This window comes from Actinia tenebrosa, unplaced genomic scaffold, assembly GCF_029948245.1.
Source record: "Actinia tenebrosa isolate PJP-AT-01 unplaced genomic scaffold, QUT_ActTen_1.0 PGA_scaffold2__45_contigs__length_23673736, whole genome shotgun sequence".
Lineage (NCBI taxonomy): Eukaryota > Metazoa > Cnidaria > Anthozoa > Actiniaria > Actiniidae > Actinia > Actinia tenebrosa.
This window is the reverse complement of record NW_028292579.1, coordinates 16940276-16959686: the sequence shown is the minus strand read 5'-3', so window position 1 is coordinate 16959686 and position 19411 is coordinate 16940276. Positions and strand designations below refer to the sequence as shown.

The following is a 19411-nucleotide window of genomic DNA, read 5'->3' as shown; positions in this document are numbered from 1 at the left end:
TACGAGTAAACAGCTGTTACTTTTTACTTCAACCTTTTACTTCTGGCTTTTCAATTTGCTGGTCATAAGTTGTATATTTATGATAAAGATGACTTTTTTGAAAAACTGATTGTCCAAATATATGATCATGTAGCAAAGTCTATACCTTTTCACAAATTATCTTGCACAAAAGGCTAGAGTGAAAACAATATATCTGTGAAATAGCACAAAAACAAATAGCATTAAACACATCTATTTCTTTATCTATTTCTAAAATGGAAGTAGCTGTGGCTGAAAAATACAAAAAAATGTCACAAATCCATAGGGAAAAAAGTGTCATTTGTTTAGAATTTTTCCAGTTAGCCTTGCATCTGATATTTTTGATAGTGGTCTTTTCCAGGACTAATTTAAGAAATAATTTAAGAAAGAAATCTAAGAAAAAGGTTTGAGCATTTCTTCTGTACCTCCCAACATTACTACTTGTAAAAAAGCTTTGAGAAAACACAAATTAACATTAACATTTTGCATTCTATCCTTAACTCCCTGTTATATTTACCTACTCAACCTAAAATTATTTTACTTAGTAACAATATATATATTAATCTAATACAAAAATATTCCTAGAAATATAAAAAGCTTTTAGATATGTCATCATGTTGACATGTCTCAAAGCTCAGTAAATTATGAATCACAACAAAAAAAAAACGTGAATGATACAATTACTCCATTTTACAGTTCCATTCAGTGTCCACGAATAATAGTTCCTAGCCGAGGCTGGACTTACTGCGCATGATAAACTGTAGTTTTCCTATGCGTGGAAAATCCAGCCTTGGCTAGGAACTATTATTCGTGGTCACTGAATGAAACTGTTAAAAGGAGTATTATCTCTATTGAACGATATCCTGACACTCACAATTTGCTAATTATCTAAGCATGATTAAATTCAAGCATGATTAAATAAGATTTCAGGCTCACTATCAATATGCAAGTCCCTGGGGAGACTCTAATTAGGACAGGGATGCTCATTGTACCTTTTAGGGTTCTAGATCTGCAACTTGGCACCTCTTAGGGTGTCATTAATCTAAAAGGACTACCAGAGAGTAAGCCAGTACCTCTTAGGTTGTTTTTGAGGCAATAAGATACCTGAGATTATATGATGACATTCAAAATTGGCAGTTGTAACTGAGAATATATATTTTCAGTTCATTATCTGACTTCTGTCAATTGGCAATCAAAAATAATCGGTATCTTTTAGGAAAAAAATTCATTAGTCCCCACTCTCAACTGGACAGGACTCTGGGGTCATTAAGGGTCATTTTCAATATTTACTGAGCATCCCCGCCCTTTTATGAATAGGAGTCTCCCCAGGATTTAAGTGCCATAGTCCATCCTAAATCTAATCAAATTTGCCATGCCAGGGTGGACGGAAAGCCTCCCCACTTGATGAGCTTCATTAACCATTAAACACTATTTACATATGATTGGCATCTACTCAAAACAAGCTTCTATAAAACTGTCATTTTACTTCGGAGGTTGAGGAGAGTCCAGTATAATACCACTATCTCTTTTATTGCTGTGTTCAGAAGAAGGTCTACTCTCAGATATATCATTCTCTGTCACTTCTTTATCATCACTTTCATCACATTGATTACTTGCAGTTGCTTCATTGTCCTTTTTTATATCCTTCCCTGCATCAATTCCACTAGCTTCTTCACTGCTTCCCTCCCTAGATATATTACTATCTGTAAATGAAACAAGATCAGAGTCCTTTGTGGGTGTTGAGGTTAGCGGTTGCATAGCTGCTGGTGTTCGTCTTGGAGTAGGTTTGATCTTATCAACACCTTTAGAATGTGCAGCTATTTCTAAATCAGTGGCCCATGAGCTTTTAGTTGCTGTACTTTCAGTTTCTTGAATATTATCAGACTTCTTTAAATCTGAGCTTCGTTTCCTACTAATAATCCTGTGGCCATCCATTATTGGTTTAAAGGAATCTTTGCTGGTTTCCTGAGTCAGACTTTTTCTGTATGAGTTCGTAGCACGTTCTTCTTTTAATGAACTGACCAAAGCTTCCTGTTGAACTCTGGCTTGAGCTAGTTGGGATCTAGTTGCACTCAGCTCAGAGGCTGCTTCACGTAACTGTTCCTTTAGGTTTTCAATCTCATCCTCTAAATGTTGACAATATGCCTAAAACACAAATAATTTAACTGCAAATCAGCAAAATGGTGCAGAGTAGAGCAGGTTGGGTGAATATTGCCACCCAGTTAGCTCAGTTGGTAAGAGCATTGGTCTGTTGTGCAGGAGGTCATGGTTCAAGCCTCGGCCGGATCAACACTCAGGGTCTTAAAAAAACTTAGGAGAACGTGTTGCCTTTGTATGTAAATGATTAGACCTTCATGTAACTTGGATGACTATGTTAATGGCCTCCTCGTCCCTTATAAACTAGAGACATTAAAAGAGGACCAGGAGTTCATCACTGAGTTGAACTACTCTCAAGTGTCATCCTCTATGATTAAAGTTCATTTATTTTATCTTTATTGTAATGGCCTTATGCACCTTGAATGACAAGTGATGATGATGATAAAACTGTAAATTTCTGCTTGCTATAATTCATGTCTTACCGCTGTTTTCATTGCTATGCACTGATCAAGACAACAGTCATGACATGGAAACTGCTGTCAATCAAATAAATTGTTGGATAGCTTTACATAGGCTGATTGATAGCAGTGTATTGCCCAATTTTCCTGTCGCAAATCTTTTCTCAACCAGCACGTACCAACGAAATCAATGGTAAGACACAATCAATCATTGCATGCGTGCGCATTATCATTCAGTTGGCTCTCCAACAACAGTACAGTTTACATTTTGTCACTCACTAACATACCCTGCTTTCTTCTAGACTGTCATAAGGGCCAGGTGGATCATCCAGACAGAGAAACTGTTTCACAATATCACTGCAATATTTTTAATTTAAAAATTGAGTTTATTAGCCTAAAAAATGATCCATTTTCAAAAGCAGCACTTCCATTTAATGTGTAGTTCCAGAAAATTTCCATACCCCACCCATGGAGTAAATTGGAAATTCTTGAGGGGAGAGGGTCAGAGAAAGAACAAAATTACAGAGTTTGTATGGAAGAAAATTGAAAGTTCCTGGGGGTCCCTCAGTGGTGGGGGTATGGATATATTCTAGAATAACACAATAATTTTAATTATTCCATACATACAACAAATATCTCACCTTCTACTTATCGTCGTATGATGCATGACATTATCGAGAAAAAATTGGAGACCGCGCGCTCTTTCTTCTATGAATTCTGGTTGGAATAAAAGTTACAAAAATAAGTTACTTTATGGAATCAAGGGTGGCGAGTCTCAGATGAGATACCTGGACTCCGGCATGACATGTGGGTTTTAAGGACTGGTTTATTTAACTGAGCCTATTCATATTTTAGGCCCGGGGGGGGGGGGGGGGGGGGGTACTCCCATACAGACTATACGGGGATGATCCGCTGAACAGGGTATGGTTTTTGGAGCTTCTTGTCATAAACAGGGTATGCAATTTCAAGTCTCAAGTTCTAAGTTCTTCCAGAGTTTCCTGTCATATTCAGGGTTTCTACTTTTGTATTGACCGAAACTGGTTATTATGGTTGTAAAAAACATGATACGCGAGATGACATGATAATATTGAAACAGGAACTCTGCGCAATAAATTATATCTTTTGTTATAAACAGGGTCTAGAAATTTGAGTTTTTTTGTCATAAACAGGGTACCCCTTTCAGAATCCCAGCTGAACACCCCTACCCAAATTCTGGCGGAGTACCCCCCCAGGATTTTAGGGTGCTTATAATTTATATTATACCTGGATCAAAGTTGTTTTTGAGCCACCTCTTGCTGGGAAGTGTAAAATGGAATCCTCTGAATGCATTCTCTAACTACAGAAAGATATTTGGAAGAGTATAAATGAATTAATCTATTCGCTTGATGTTAAGAATCCAAAGCTACACATCATAATGTAAACCTGCACCAGGAAGGTTTGCTAATTGGCAAACTGGTTTTTTTTCTCCTATAGATCACTTCTCTTTTATTTTTATATTGAACTATAATCAATAGAGTGCATATATCCATGAAAAACTTTGTATGAAATTGCACAAATTAGTAAGTTTAGTAGACCTCATTAGACTGTAGACTTACAAAACTTTGCACTAATTTTTACAATTTTGTTAGTTAGCTTTTTCACGGATATATGGTATGTACTCTAAGAGGATAGTCGATGGAAATCCATGAGCCATTTTTAAATAATCTAATGACTTTATTTGAACAGATCCCACTAACAGAAATATGAAACCACCTTTTCGATGCCTTTTTTGTGAGTGTTTTCTGCCATAGCACATTCTCGCTTGTTTGTAAAGAAAACAAGTTGCTAATCATTTCTTTATTTGTTCCTCCCACGTTATTTATTTCATAACCAAGCTGAAGTTACTAATTTGTTTTCCATATTTCTTCATTTTTTGCATTGATTTTTCTATATTTTTGATGGATATCAATTCAGAAGTGGACTAATCCTCTGATATCTGTCATGTGAAAATGTACAATGTAACCCCTTTGAACCAATGACAATGCATAAAACTTATTGTTAGGCTATAAATAGTATAAGCAGTTATATATAATTTACCACAAGTTTCAACAAGATAACAGATCATGTGAGATAGCGAGGGGAGTTTTAGATCTGAATGAAAAGCTTATATGAAGCTATTCCTTGCGACACAACAATTACTAATGGACACACTTTAATAATGAGTATTCATAACCAATTAAGCAGCGTCTGGAAGGGATTTCACGGGAGCCAGGAAATGGATAAAACAGAGTGTGGATCCAGAGGAACCTAGAAAAAATTCCTAATGACTCAATTGTAAAATTACAATGTCAGGGATGTGGGATTTTGTTTTCTGATTTTCAGGGGAAAAGTGAAAACATTAATAAATAAAATAGAAATTCAAACGCCTTTGAATATTTTGAATGTGAAAAACAGATGGCAAAATGTCGTGGGACATGGGATTTTTGGGGAAAATAGCGCATGATTTGGTATCCAAACCCCCCTTACAGACCCTTAAGATGCCCAAGGACCACCAGCCCTATTTAAGTGCATTTTTGGAGAAATTGTAAGACACCAGATTTAATAAGAGATGTATAGCAATGATATCAAAGCAATGATAATAAAGTAAGAGAAGGTGGGAAAGAATGTAACAGGAAACTGCAAATGAGAAGTGGTTTATTCCAACAAAAAAATGTTTAGTCTTGAGTCGTTATAAATAAAAAAGTAACCCAAATAACTGGTACTGTTTAGTGAATTTAATCGATATGCTGATTATCTACAAGAAAACTAACTTACTCTTTCATTCAGACGAACAAAGTCGGTGTACCTTCTGAAAACAAACCAAGTCCTATCTCTATCCTTCACATGAACCTTGTATACCTAAAACGTCAATTAGATGTTTAAACATCAAAATAATATAAACATAAAGAGTAAATTTTGTTGTATGGGAGAACTGTCTTGATCACGAAAGGTAAAAATTTAAATAATTTTTTTCATAAGGTTGTTAAATCATTTTTTTTATGTTCAATTGAAAGTCGTTCAAACAAAAACTTGTAGGAATTGAATAGATTTGGAATCGAAGTGCATTACTGATCAAAGTTAACAGTAATTAGAAGAAATACAAAATAAACTTTCAAAATATGAATTAAATCTGCCGATCAATCGGTATATCTTGAGTTTTGATTTTTTTATTCTGGTTGAAAATGCGCGCGGACAGATCGGACAAGATAAGATGTCACGTTGTGTTTTAAACACTCCTCCAACAGAAGTAGCTTCTTTATATCCCTAATTTAATAGAATACCATATGTTTTCAAAACTCAAGAGTGGTTTGTTTTGGGTTTAATTCGTCCACAAAGAGGCCAAAACCACAAGAAAACCAAGTACAGAGTTTGAAACGCAATCTTGTCTGTCACAACTCCTTCGACTCACCGTGAATTTTTCTCTTCTATCAACGACTTCATAACCAACGATAGGAGCTCGGATCCCAATAGCGGTTTCAACTTCTCCCTCGTTGCTCATTTTGAGTTTTTTCCCAATATTTTTTCTTTTACTTCTTGGTTTTAAAGATAAATTTTAAAGAGGAAGGGGAAATATGCACCCGACCAGCATCCACTGCGGCCATATTGATCGACAATGTCAGGACCCTCTAGGGTGGAGTAGGTTAACTTTTACCCCATTTTTTCCCCGGGGGTCGGGTGGTAATATAACTGAAATTAATAGTACTGAAGTATAGCTAATAATTGCGAATTGGACAGACATGCAGTCTATCCAGAAGTAATCTTCTTTTCTCATTTGAATCAAGAAATCTTTACACTGTTACTAGGATTTTTGTAAGAACGTTTGGAATCTAGACTCCAATTATTATTACTCGATTTGGATAAGAATGACAAGCGATAAAAATCAATTCACTTTGTGTTTGAGGCGGGGAAAATTTGGGAATTTCTTGGGGTGAGACAGAGACAGACTGTTCAGGGAAAATTAATATTAGAAAAGTGTCAGTTGTGGCGAACGAAACTTAATCTAAAAATAGATGCTTCAAATTCCAATTTTGATAACTTTTTTGAAATACAGTGCTGTAAACTTTAATTACAGAAACCTATGAGAGGCATCATGACAAATCTACCTTTAGATACTATGGGGTAGAAATGTCATTCCCATCTACTTCATTTAATCCAAGTCCCAGTCCATCATTTTCCAGTTTTACTGACAGGAATGTGAATGCAAAATCCCAGTTTTATATTCCCATTTAATGGTCCTCTTCAATCTGACATGGAAATGATCTATTTTACCAATTTTCTGTAGAAATAATTTGTTAGCAGTTTGTAACACCCTCACTGAAGAGTGGATAAATAGCTTCCCAGAGAAATGCATACAGGACGTTATGCATTTTAATGGAGTCCTGGAACTTACAGCACTTGACAGTGAAATGGCTTCCAGGAGAAATGTATATGTGAGATTTTACATTTTAAGGGCTTCCTGGAGAAATGCATATGGGATATTATGCATTTTAATGGCTTTCCAACACTTACAACACTTTACAGTGAAATGGCTTTCCCAAACCTTTTATTTGTTGTTGTTCAATTTCAATTGAATGATAAAAAACATCTCCAAATTCAAACTTGAAATCTTTATTACAAGCAATCTTTTCAACAAAATATTAAAAATAAAATAATGTTATAAAAATGATGGTCATTCAAGTTACGATTTCAAAACAATCTAACAAGCAATGACAGTTCAGTCTTGAAGTCAATTCGTCATCACAGACCAGCTGCTCCTATAAAATTCAATATCTGCTCACTGTCCTCTTTTTGTGAATATTCAAATTATGTGCAGCTAACATACGAATATAAATATGATTCTTCAAACCAGATGAATAGAAAATTATAGTTCTTGTGTGTGTGTGCGTGCGTGTGTATTCTTGTTCAATTTAGACAAGTGGGTAACTGGCTTTGGTAGCGATACCACACTGGTTGTTCTTGTTCCTGGACATCATGATGTAACCCTCCATACCCCACCTGGCTCCCCAGGAATTCTTGACCAGCCAGTAATCTTTTCCTTGGTATGTTCCGTAGCCAGCAACAAGTACACCATGATCGAGTCGAGTGCTGCTGCAACTCCTGATGAATAACACAAGAACTTGGTTAATTACTTTATGGAAAACTAATTTAAAAATTTGGTGTTAAGGATTGCTTGGAAAACTATTTCATAATCAAGCTTTTGTTTATATGAAAAAAATTCTCATTATGCCTGAAGATACATAAAAAAGTTTCATAAGAACATTCACTAAACTGATGATGCAATGGTTGTGCACATGCTCTTCACCTCAGGTGTATCTGGTAGGATTCCTAGACTTGTCTTTTCATGTGTGTAGAATTTGTTGGGTCGCTCCCCTGATTCAAGGGTTTTAATTTTCTTAGGTTTATCTGGTTTTCCTCCCTCAAAAACAAAAACACCTACATGCAACACTAAATTTCAATTTAATCTGTGATTTAGCTGTGCTGTGTCTTTGATCAGCCCAGAGGTTCTTTCAGGGTATTGATTAAATTGATACTCCAATACATGAACTGCAGAAGAGGAAGCATCCCTTACTTTTTTCCTTTTGTAATCTTATATACTTTCCAATCTTAGCACCATCCCCCCTCCCTACCTTTTAGGGTGCTGCATGGTCCTTGCAATATATACTTACGGGTTGTTGTAGACACCAGTGTGATAGAACTGGAATGACATATGTCCAGCATCAATGGCGACAGAGATGGGTCCCACAGTTCCTGCAGCAGTTTTGAGGCTGTTTTCATCTCCCTCAGGAATATCTACAAAGCCTAAAAAAGATAGAAAAACCTGATCAGAAGCGAATCAACATTTATAATCAGTATTAAGTTGCCTTTCAATTGCAATACATGTAACTGTAATCACACTAGCCAATTAAGAACACATGGAGTTTCGTTTCCTGGTTGAGAGGCTCATTGGGGCAGAGTAGGAAAAAAATGAGTAATACACTCTTGCACAATGAAATATCAGTTTTACCTGTATCAGTGGCACCAACATCAGAGCTCTTGTATCGGCACTTCTCATTCTCTGCCTGATAAGGATAGCTGGCCTCAGTATCAATACCACCATTAGCTTTGATGTATCGGAAAGCATTGTCCATCAGACCTCCCTGGCATCCATGGTTACCATAAGATGTGGAACAGTCAACAAGGTTCTGTTCACTCAGAGAGACAAGCTTGCCTGTCTTCTTGAAATGTTGTCCCTCAAGGGAACCAGTGGTACTAAAGGCCCAGCACGAACCACATTGTCCTGTAAACAACATTCCAAAAGAAGAAGATGAGTGACAAAATCAATAATAAACTTTTATGTAAATAAATAGCAAAAAAAAATCCACTCATGTGCTAAAACAATCCAACAATCCCACTGAATCTGCCACAGCTCACCCCAACCAAAACACTGAAATATTAGAATAGGTTAAACCATACGAATCTTACCCTGGTTCTTGACTGGAGTGACATATCCTTCTTTCCTCCAATCTACTTCATCAGGTAGTTTAATATTACTTGGAGCAAGGAAAGCAGAGCCAGTTCTTTGAGTGTAGTTGCTGTAATGAGACTTCATTCCTGTAAAGAAGTATCTGAATTCATCTTGAGTCAGATCACCAAGGTGGTTCATAGCGAGAGTGTAGCTGTGTCCTTCGGAATTATGCTGGGTGATTTTCTAACAAAGAAAATAAACTGTTTAAAAAATGCCTTGAATATTACAATTGGAATCGAGGGGTGAATCGAGAAATAAGAATAAAATTTTATATCAAATCTAAAGACTACGAGATCATCCTGGATTTTGTTGTGTGCTTAAGCACGTGGCAGCGATAAATTTTCATTCTTTTTGGAAAAAATTTTTTTCTGACATTCCATTTTTAAGTCAAATATTATCTAACGATATCTAGGAAAAACGATTTTTGAGAAAAATTAAAGGACAGATAATGTGCAAAATGTCCAACTGAGCTTTTGTTACATAACACTCACAGTTTATAAAAAGAGTTATAACTGGTAACAAACTTTAAATGAAACTTGAAAACTAACTTCTTGCTTGATACAGTTGAATGGTATCCAATCAAGAATACAGCTAACTACGCGTAATAAGTTATGTATATATATATTTATATCAAAAGATTTACTTACTCTCAAATTATTTTTCCAGATTGCCTTCCTTGACGATTCTTCTAAATCTGTTGTGTACTTTTTACCGTGAAAATTCTTCCAAGCTTGCCATTGAGTCTCGTCTTGTTCAAACTTCAAAACGAAGCCATTAGCAACAGCAACTGACAGAACACAAACTAGAACTAAAAGCTTCATTTCAGAAAAATTTTAAAGATAAACTACAAGAAAAAATCTAGAAGATATACCCTACGATCTGCCCCAAGTTGAATGAATAATGACATGCACGCTAGTTGTTTATATACGGTTCATTGTTGCTAGTCATATGACTGTCCCATGGTTGTATTTCAATAGATTATTCAGACAATAACGACGCGCGATTTGCATACCTAACTCGTGATTATACACAGGGATTCCCATATGATGTGATTATGAAATTCACGAACGCAAAAAAGACCCAAAAAACATATAAAGAAACAAATTAGAGTTATGTATATTAGTTCAAGGTATTTTCAGCATGTTATATGTGAATGAAGTAAAGGTTTCCTTTAAGATATGCAGAAAAATGTCGTGGATTTGGGAACAGATGCCTTGGAAAGCATTTGCCGGTTGTCAATCATAAATGATTGACGCGAGCAAGTCACGAGACTTTTTGTTATGCAAACACCATGACTATGCGTTTCAGGATATTTCAGGCATCTGCAATGTTTCCCCTACCCCCTACCCCCATAGGAAAAAGGACCTATTTCTTGCATATGTTTTCAGCTAGAGTGAAATACAGTGTCTTCCATTTCTCTTCTACAAAGGTCAAAGATGAATCTATCTTCATCAGAAGATATAACTAGCTAAAAACTAGTGTGAGCTGCGTCGGTGTTTCTAATGAAACAGTAATGATGAAAAGGTAAATTTGACACCGTGAAAAGATGAAAAAACTTACTGACGCTTAGGACGCTATTAAGTTAGTAAGTAAGTAACGTCAGTAAGTGTTTTCATCTTTTCACGGTGAAAAATTTACCCTTTTATTATTTTTATCTTCATCAGAATGACTGTCTGACTAGAGCTTATCCCCATCCCTCCCCTGTCGGTAGAAAGTGTCTGTATTAGATTTATCTAGAATACTTCGCTGTTGTCGGCATCTCGAGTGCCAAGACGATAAAAAGACCGCAGATTTCCAATATTAAAAGTCCAGCGAGAGCAAAACAACCGCCTCCCAGATTGTCTTACTTGAGTTTTTCTATTTCTAAATGCGCTGTAACTAATTTTTTCACCATTCATACTAGAATTAGCTATACGTTTGTTACGTAACTATTTTGTTGCATAACTGTTTACCTAGTCATGAGACAAGTCGTACGCTCGTGGTTTGCATCGATACTAGTGTTATCAGTGTGCGTAATCACGAGTTAAGATTAATTGAGCGGTGTAGTCAGTACTGTCCTGGGTGCTTCAATCACACGCACAGCACATGCCGACCACTTAAAAAGCGAAATATTGCATGCAAAAACGGAACGCAGTCAGTATCTAGCCTGTCTACAAGCTCTTCGTTGGAGAGGAGAGGGAATTTCTAGGATTTTGTCTTCCGAGAGAAATTCGCGGTTTCCCCTCTCCTTAGTCTATCCCATACAGTTTCCAATCCCTAGCCCTCCCCTCCCCTCCCCTCCCCTCCCCAACCCCACCCAAAGCAGAACGGCTATCAGGTGTGGAAAAGAGGCCTTACAAACGTACTGTTTTTTTGCACAACACAGACCGTGCCGCAAAAGGGGTATATTATTGGCGCATGCATCCTCAAGTCAGTGGATAAGGGATGTTGCTTAAGCGGAGCTCAGTTGTACGAAGGATGGATAGCGCTATCCAACGGATAAATTCTTATCCAGTGAATCAGAATAAGTCGATGCTGTTATCCAGTAATTCTTTTTTAGTGGATAAGATTCATTCGTCGGATAGCGCTATCCACCCTTCGTACAACTGGACCCTGATGCGATAAAATGGAAGACAACGTATGGTTCGTCGCATCTAACTCCTTCTCTCTCCTTCATCAATCACTGTCTCGCTTTGTGACACTAGAAGTGAGCGCGGAGCACGAGGGAAGGGAAACGCCACGACAGAGAGATACTACGTTTACTCGATTACCACCTTTCCCGCACTTCCTACCAGAAAGACAAAAGAAATGTACTAAAGGTGCGATTACACACCGGTGCAAGTTCTCTGCAACTTGTCTCGCAACGGCGTTGCGACACAAGTTGCATGGAACATTGTAGCGTGTAACCTACAGCGCAATTTGAAAAAATGTTGCGAGACAAGTTGCAGCAATCTTTGCTAAAGTACGATTCGTTTATACTTTTGACAACGATTGCGTCTTTGTTGCGCATGAAGACAATCCCACTAAATGGAGACCATTTGGCATTTTTAGCAAATTATAAATGATTTATTCGAAGAAACCTCGAAATTAAAGTGACTTCGAATATCATTTTATGTAAAAATTGCGAAAATTAAAGTCTCGAAATGTGGACCTCCGAAATCACGAAATTTTCAGGTAATGTCGCCAAAAATTTCAGGTAATGAGATAGCTTAAAGAAATACGCAGATACATTGTATAATACCACCAATAAGAAGTGTTTTGAAATTTCTTTAATATACACAAATAATCATCTTTTATATATTTTTGTGTATGGTACAAATCTACACAAGATAAAAACAACATCTATAAAAGCAGCCAGACAATCAGACGAGTGGGTAGCTGGCTTGGGTAGCAATACCACACTGGTTATTCTTGTTCCTGGACATCATGATGTAACCCTCCAAACCCCACCCGGCTCCCCAGGAATTCTTGACCAGCCAGTAATCTTTTCCTTGGTGTGTTCCGTATCCTACAGCGAGTACTCCATGATCGAGTTGAGAGCTACTGCAGTTGCTGTGAAATGGGGAAGAGAGAATTGATCATTCTTAATTATGGTCCTCAAAAACTCTGGGCTTAGCAAAGTCAGGGCATGGCTAACTCACAGATAGAACCATGAAACAGCCTCTGGGCTGATCTAAGTCAGGGCATGGCTAACTCACAGATAGAACCATGAAACAGCCTCTGGGCTGATCTAAGTCAGGGCATGGCTAACTCACAGAATGAACCCTGAAACAATCTCTTGGCTGATCTAAGTCATGGCACGGCTAACTCACAGATCGAATTGGAATTTAGCTTGTAAGGTTTTGGAGGTTGTAAAGCTGAAGAACCCCAGAGAAAAACCCTCGAATCAAGGGAGAGACCCGATCTATGCTGAGTCTGGGAATCAAGCTCGAGACCGGCCCCAGAGGTGAGAGACAAGTACAACCATTTCCATCCTACCACCCTTGATTCCCTAACGATTGTCTGATTGAGGATATCTTTCCAAGTAAAACGGCCAAGACACAAAGATAAATAAACAAAGAGGTAATCGAAGTCCTCACAATATAGTAGTTCTATATTGGACACCCCTCTCTACCTTGTGGAGAATGGGATGATTTTTTGTTTCCTTGCCTACCTTGCTCTCATTGGTTTCTTTTGTCTTATTCTATCATATATACACTCCTTTCTACCAGTTCTTTCTCTTTTACTCCGAAGGACTAGCGTCCGAAACGTCAGTAAGTTTTTTCATCTTTTCACGGTGTATAATTTACCTTTTCATCATTACTGTTTCATTAGAAACACCGACGCAGCTCACACTAGTTTTTAGCTAGTTATATCTTCTTGTGGAGAATAGTAAGACCCTTATTGAATGAGATTACTTACGGTTCGTCATAGACACCTTGGTGGTACAACTGGAATGATGAGTGACCAGCATCAATGGCAACAGAGATGGGTCCTACTGTAGCGACAGCCTGCTGGAGTGCCTCTTCATTACCATGATCGATATCCGTGTATCCTGCATGGATATATAACACACAGTTAGAAAACATTACCGCAGCACGAACCAAAGCAAATAAAGCAGAAAAAAGAGCTTCAATTTGAAAATAAAAACATTTGCCTGCAATTTTAAGGCAATGGAGATAGATAGGAGGACCTTAAGCTTTTACGGGGGGGGTGTACGTGCACCCTGTGCTCCCCCCTGGTTACGGCCCTGACAACACACCCCATCGCACCATATAACACCAAAATAACTACACTAGAGCACACCTACCCATGTTAGATCATAGCACACCACACCACACCGCAACTCACCACATCAAAGAACAACACAATACAATTCAAATTGTACGCTGCACCGATTGAGTTGATTCGTTATGGGTTTAAAAAGAATAGAGGGATCAAGTTGTAGATCCCCAAACGTGGGAGCGTTGAACATACTCCAGATATGATCATCAACAAAGTTACCTGTATCAGTTGCACCAACATCAGAGCTCTTGAAGCGGCAGCGATCGTTTCTGGCCTCATAAGGATAGCTTTTCTCAGTATCAATACCACCATTAGCTTTGATGTATCGGAAAGCATTGTCCATCAGACCTCCCTGGCATCCATGGTTACCATAAGATGTGGAACAGTCAACAAGGTTCTGTTCACTCAGAGAGACAAGCTTGCCTGTCTTCTTGAAATGTTGTCCCTCAAGGGAACCAGTGGTACTAAAGGCCCAGCACGAACCACATTGTTCTACGATGTTAAGCCAAATACAACATGAATGGATTGTCTGGCATGGATTAGGTGGAGGTGTGGTGAATGATGCATAATAGCAATAAACTTGATTTAAACACGGAATCACATCATCTATCTATCTATGCTCTTCCTGAGAGCCGTGTCATGCAAAACAAATGTTAATAGAGAAGATAAGAAATATATACAAACAAGTATTAAATGAAGAATCCTAATAAAATACTTTTAAAAACAGGGAGACTTCTTGTACCTTTAATGGCAGAGAATTCCAGGCAACTACATGCACATATTGTGAGATTTCATGTGACATAGGATTAAGATGTGGTTTAACTAGGTATGGTATGGTGTGTGTGTGGATTGTTGAGTGTGATATGGTATTGTGGATCGTGTGATTTCATGCCATCGGTTGTGGTGAAATGGCGTGATGTGATGTTACTGCAGTTTTCGCATGACTGTGAAAAGCTCAGTGCCGTAAGGGTGACGTGCCGTGACCGTGATACTTTCTAGAATTTTAATTGGCTGATTTTTTTCACGCGCAATATGATTGGTCTAAAAGTGCCGTGATCTTGGCGTGACCGTGTCCGCGCCGTGTTTATGCCGTGTTCCGGGTATTTGATTGGATGGAGAGTAAATTCTCGTGCAACGTGATTTGTCTGGCGTATCCTTCGCTGTGTCACGACCGTATATTTGTGCCGTGAACTTTTCACAGTCATACGAAGACTGCACTATTGTCATGTCATGTGTTGTGTTGTGTAATGATGCATAGTTAATAAGAGTTAGCCTCCTCCGCAGGCTACTCCATATATTCTATGTTCTCTGTTGTGCTCTCTGTATTAAATTTTATGACAAAGAAGAACCAGGAACGTCTTTTTGTCCTCGCCACAGGAAGCCCAAGGAGCAAAAAGAGCCAAGGAGATGCCTGAGGAAGAGGAGACTAAATAAGAATATGTCATTCATGTGTTTGCCTACGTACTCTGGTTCTTGACAGGTGTGACATAACCCTTGGTCCTCCAGTCAACAGTGCTAGGAAGAACAACATTACTGGGTGGCAGGAAGGTGGAACCCTTGGTGCTGTTGTTAGCTCTGTAGCCAAGAAACAGGTACTTAAACTCGGTGGCGGTGAGATCTCCAAAATGGTTCATGGCCAGTGTGTAAGAATGCTTTCCTGCATTGTGAGCTTTGATGATCTGTAATATTAAACGATAAATAATTGCTGTGTCAAGACAAGGTCAAGATGGACATCAGGTGATCACGGGACATGATCGGCTTAGACAACACATCCTCATGGGTCGCTATGTCGAAAAGCCAGCAAAACCACAGGGAACCCGGCTATATTTGTTTTCTTCTTTTAGAAAAGTAATTTGCTCTTTGTGGGTTTCCTGTGTTGTGATAGGTTTCCTTTTACATAAGTTGTAATCAGATCTGCGCGCTGTGATAACCGTTAGTGTTTTGTTTCTTACTATGGGTTGCCTGTGGTGTGTAACGCACTTTCTAGTAAGCAGTCAAAAGAAGAGAAGGGCTGAAACAAAGCAAGTGTCCGATTTTAAAACCCCTGTCCAAATTATTCATGAAGGTAATTTATCAATAAAAAACCCACGTAATGTTTGCTCAATGAACAAACTTTGGGTCGGGATGTTTTATTTTGTTGAACTCGTAAAAGTAACGATCCTAGAAAGTGATATTTAAAAACTAAGTTTTAGTTATATGTTCACCTCCAGTTGCTCGGACCGCTTAGCTTATGAAACAGGATGTATCTGGTGTACGTCCAATTTGAAACAAAAGAATTTGACAGCTTGTTGACAGAGAGATCTAGATTTTCATATATTGTGAAGAGTAATCGTAGGGAAAACTTGCTTTAGTTATCCTGCCGAATTTATTCTCAGGCAAAACACTTGCTTTATCTGAAGTCTACTTGTGCATCTTCAAGATTTGAAATACTGGCACTGTTCCTTCTTTACACACCGAAAAGTTTTTCAAAAGCCTTCAATCAAAAAAACCATTTTCTTATTAGAACTGATAAAATATAATTGTTTTAGTTTAAAAAACGATTAAATTTGAAATAGCCGCTCACTAAAATACGAAATTTGAATTCCCTTGTTTACAGGATTTTACATCTTGAACATTTTCGAACAACATGACGCAATAGAAAAATGAAAATCATCAAGACTTCCTGATGGTTGTACTAAAGTAGCTGGTCCGAGCAACTGGAGGTGATGATCATACGATAAGACTTGCTTTGTTGCAGCCCTTCTCTTCTTTTGAGTGTTTACTAGAGAGTGCGTTACCAACGGTTATTGATTTGAATTTAATCGGCTATCAGTTTACAGCGCAGATCTGATTACAACTGATGTAAAAGGAAACCGATCACAACACAGGAAACCCTCAAAGAGCAAATTACTTTTCTTAAAGAAGAAAACAAATATAGCCGGGTTCAAAACCGCTTCGTATCACGTAACTGAAAGTGCAATATCTTTTATGGTTTTCTTGGAGCGCGTCTTTGATTGGCGACCATTGCCTTATTTGTTCCGTTTACACGACAATGATGATAGGAAAGTGAATCAGAACTCGTGTTAAGATATTTAAGGCCGACGGAAGTAAGTGCAAAGTATAAAGGATTTGTTATAAGAAAAGAGTAGCTTTGCCCTTTGCGGTCATGAGATACGAAACCTGTGACTGTTTTTTTAGCGTCGTCTGTAGCATTCAAAATATTCCCATATATCCTGTCTTTCACATATCTTTCACACTCGTTGGGCAATGAAGTGACAAGTCTGACAAGACCCTGGCACTCAGAGTAAACGATTCATTATGATGTGTTGTACTATTATAAATCAACCCATGTCAAGTATTGCTGGAATTCAATCAGCTGATAAACGTCTTTGAATCTCAATTTGCTCCAAATGTTGGTCAAACACTGACCACCATGTGCTGTTAGCCAGAGAGAATTTTATCGAAAATTGCGATTCAGCTGATGAACATTCCACAAGAGATAGGGAATGACGTCAAGTGAAACCCAACAATTGATCAACTTGTAAGACATCATAGATGTTTCCCTACGCGTGCGCAAACTAAGGTCGCTTTTCTATTATGTCCAACCGTTCGGTCCGAGTTAATCCAGATCTCGAATGGTACGCGTCAGTTCTCAGTACTGGACTAACTCGGCCCGAAAAAGTTCTAAGACTCCTGACGATGGTCACGACTGGTCCATACTCATTGCCATAACCTTTGCTAATGCAAAGATATAACTAGCTAAAAACTAGTGTGAGCTGCGTCGGTGTTTCTAATGAAACAGTAATGATGAAAAGGTAAATTATACACCGTGAAAAGATGAAAAAACTTACTGACGTTTCGGAAGCTAGTCCTTCGTCGGAGTAAAAGAGAAAAAAGTGGTAGAAAGGAGTGTATATATGATAGAATAAGACAAAAGAAACCAATGACTTTGCTAATGCAGATGAGAAGCGGAACTACATTTTTCCAGTCTAATCGTTTTATAGTTTTATGACTGTGGAAAAACTGACTGTCCTTTATTGACGGAACCGTAACTTTAAAATAATATTTATGGCGCCGTAAAAACTGACTCCTTTATTTTTAGCAGTACCGTAGTTTAAGATGTGGAGGGAAGAGTAAATGGCATTCTGATGTGAGTTATAAAACAGCAACTAAAGTCTGCGACAAATTTGCCGGTGATTGTCAACCTTCTGCTCGATCGTAGATAGTGTTACTACGCGTGCTGTAACATGGCTGATGCAAGAAATCTTTCGAGTTTTAATGAGGAAGAGGCAGACGAAAAAAGTACAGCAATCTTAGAAAACCACTCGTTTATATGATACGAATAACGAACAAAATAACGAATAACAATTATCAGTTTATAGTGTTTTGAAGTTTCCAAAATTGCTGCACTCGAATTTGTCAGTTTAGAGGTGTGCTGTAACGCTTTTGATAAAGTGTACATAATGTACAAGAGTTTTAATATATGATGATTATACAAGCGCTAGTCTTATCAATATTCTGACTAATCTTACCTCGAGGTTGTTGCGCCAGATTGCACGGCGTTGTGCCTCCTCGCTGACAGTCGTGTATGATTTAGCATGGAAAGATTTCCAAGCCTTCCACTGCAAGTCTTCTTCACCGACAGGCGAGCTTTGAGCAACAGCTACGAGAACAACCAAAAATAAAACAGACAGCATTTTGAAGTACCGAGTGTGAGCCTATTGCTTCTTGGGAGCTAGTTTCAGACGCACTAAAAGAAATAGCAGAGACTAATCGTTCTTGTAGGGATATTTCGTACCGTCTCGTTCCAGTCACGAAAATGACGCGCTTAAACGAAACACGATAGTATTCGTGACGTGAACGAGGACTACAGAGGAATGCTGACGCTTAGGGAGTCACAAGAATCACTCGTGATCGGCACATGGATTCTAGATAGTTACGCGTGAGTCTCACGAATTCCATGAACGACTGCTTACTTCGGTACTGGAAACGAGAAGAAAAATTTATTAGATATCAATTTTATACACATTCACGAATAGGTTTTTAGCGACAAACTAAACTCGTAAATTATTTCAGGGAATTTTCGTTTCCTGGTCCTTTTTTAACCCAAATCTCAACGATTGTTTAACTTTTTTTCCATTTTCCCCCTTTTTCTTTCTTTTCAGTTTTGAGGGCGATTTTCACGTGCCCGCAAATTCCCCCCACCCTGTCCCTCTTCGCATATTGCTTAGCTTTGTCACATGGCAACCAGTGTTCGAGTAAGAGAATAAAAACAAGCCTTGAAATGTGACAGAAGAAAATGGATCTAGTGAAACTTCTAAATAATTTACGGTCAATTTTGCGGCACCTTACATATACTAGCCTTACCCTCCACTCCCATAATAATTAAATAACTGCGGTACGCAGTTTAGCTGTTATTTATTTTCTGCACGTTTCGTAAGGAATTTATCAAGTGTGTGTATTAGCGTAAGTACAATGATGTAGTACAATAGCGTGAGTACAATAGTGTATATTACGCTGATTGTATAAATAGCGTGTTTGTTTTAGTGTTCGTCCTTCGGGTCGAAACGTAAGCTACGACTCACTTCACTAA

At 38.1% G+C, this 19411-nt stretch overlaps 3 protein-coding genes across 3 annotated transcripts; all 3 read right to left on the bottom strand.

Moving 5' to 3' along the window:
- Positions 1-16: 16 nt before the first annotated feature.
- On the bottom strand, positions 17-6189 carry LOC116295167 (uncharacterized). Its single transcript, XM_031702921.2, has 6 exons — positions 6001-6189; positions 5367-5450; positions 3837-3909; positions 3215-3290; positions 2861-2930; positions 17-2163 (listed from the first exon to the last, which is right to left on the bottom strand). The coding sequence occupies exons 1-6, from the start codon at positions 6088-6090 to the stop codon at positions 1501-1503; spliced, it is 1056 nt and encodes a 351-aa protein (XP_031558781.1). The 5' UTR covers positions 6091-6189; the 3' UTR covers positions 17-1500.
- Positions 6190-7183: 994 nt separating this feature from the next.
- Positions 7184-9998, bottom strand: LOC116295158 (cathepsin L). Its single transcript, XM_031702915.2, has 5 exons — positions 9744-9998; positions 9054-9279; positions 8596-8868; positions 8258-8390; positions 7184-7688 (listed from the first exon to the last, which is right to left on the bottom strand). The coding sequence occupies exons 1-5, from the start codon at positions 9915-9917 to the stop codon at positions 7499-7501; spliced, it is 996 nt and encodes a 331-aa protein (XP_031558775.2). The 5' UTR covers positions 9918-9998; the 3' UTR covers positions 7184-7498.
- Positions 9999-12329: 2331 nt separating this feature from the next.
- LOC116295151 (cathepsin L) lies at positions 12330-18646 on the bottom strand. Its single transcript, XM_089034598.1, has 5 exons — positions 18351-18646; positions 15305-15518; positions 14059-14331; positions 13477-13609; positions 12330-12627 (listed from the first exon to the last, which is right to left on the bottom strand). The coding sequence occupies exons 1-5, from the start codon at positions 18513-18515 to the stop codon at positions 12438-12440; spliced, it is 975 nt and encodes a 324-aa protein (XP_088890724.1). The 5' UTR covers positions 18516-18646; the 3' UTR covers positions 12330-12437.
- Positions 18647-19411: the final 765 nt, after the last annotated feature.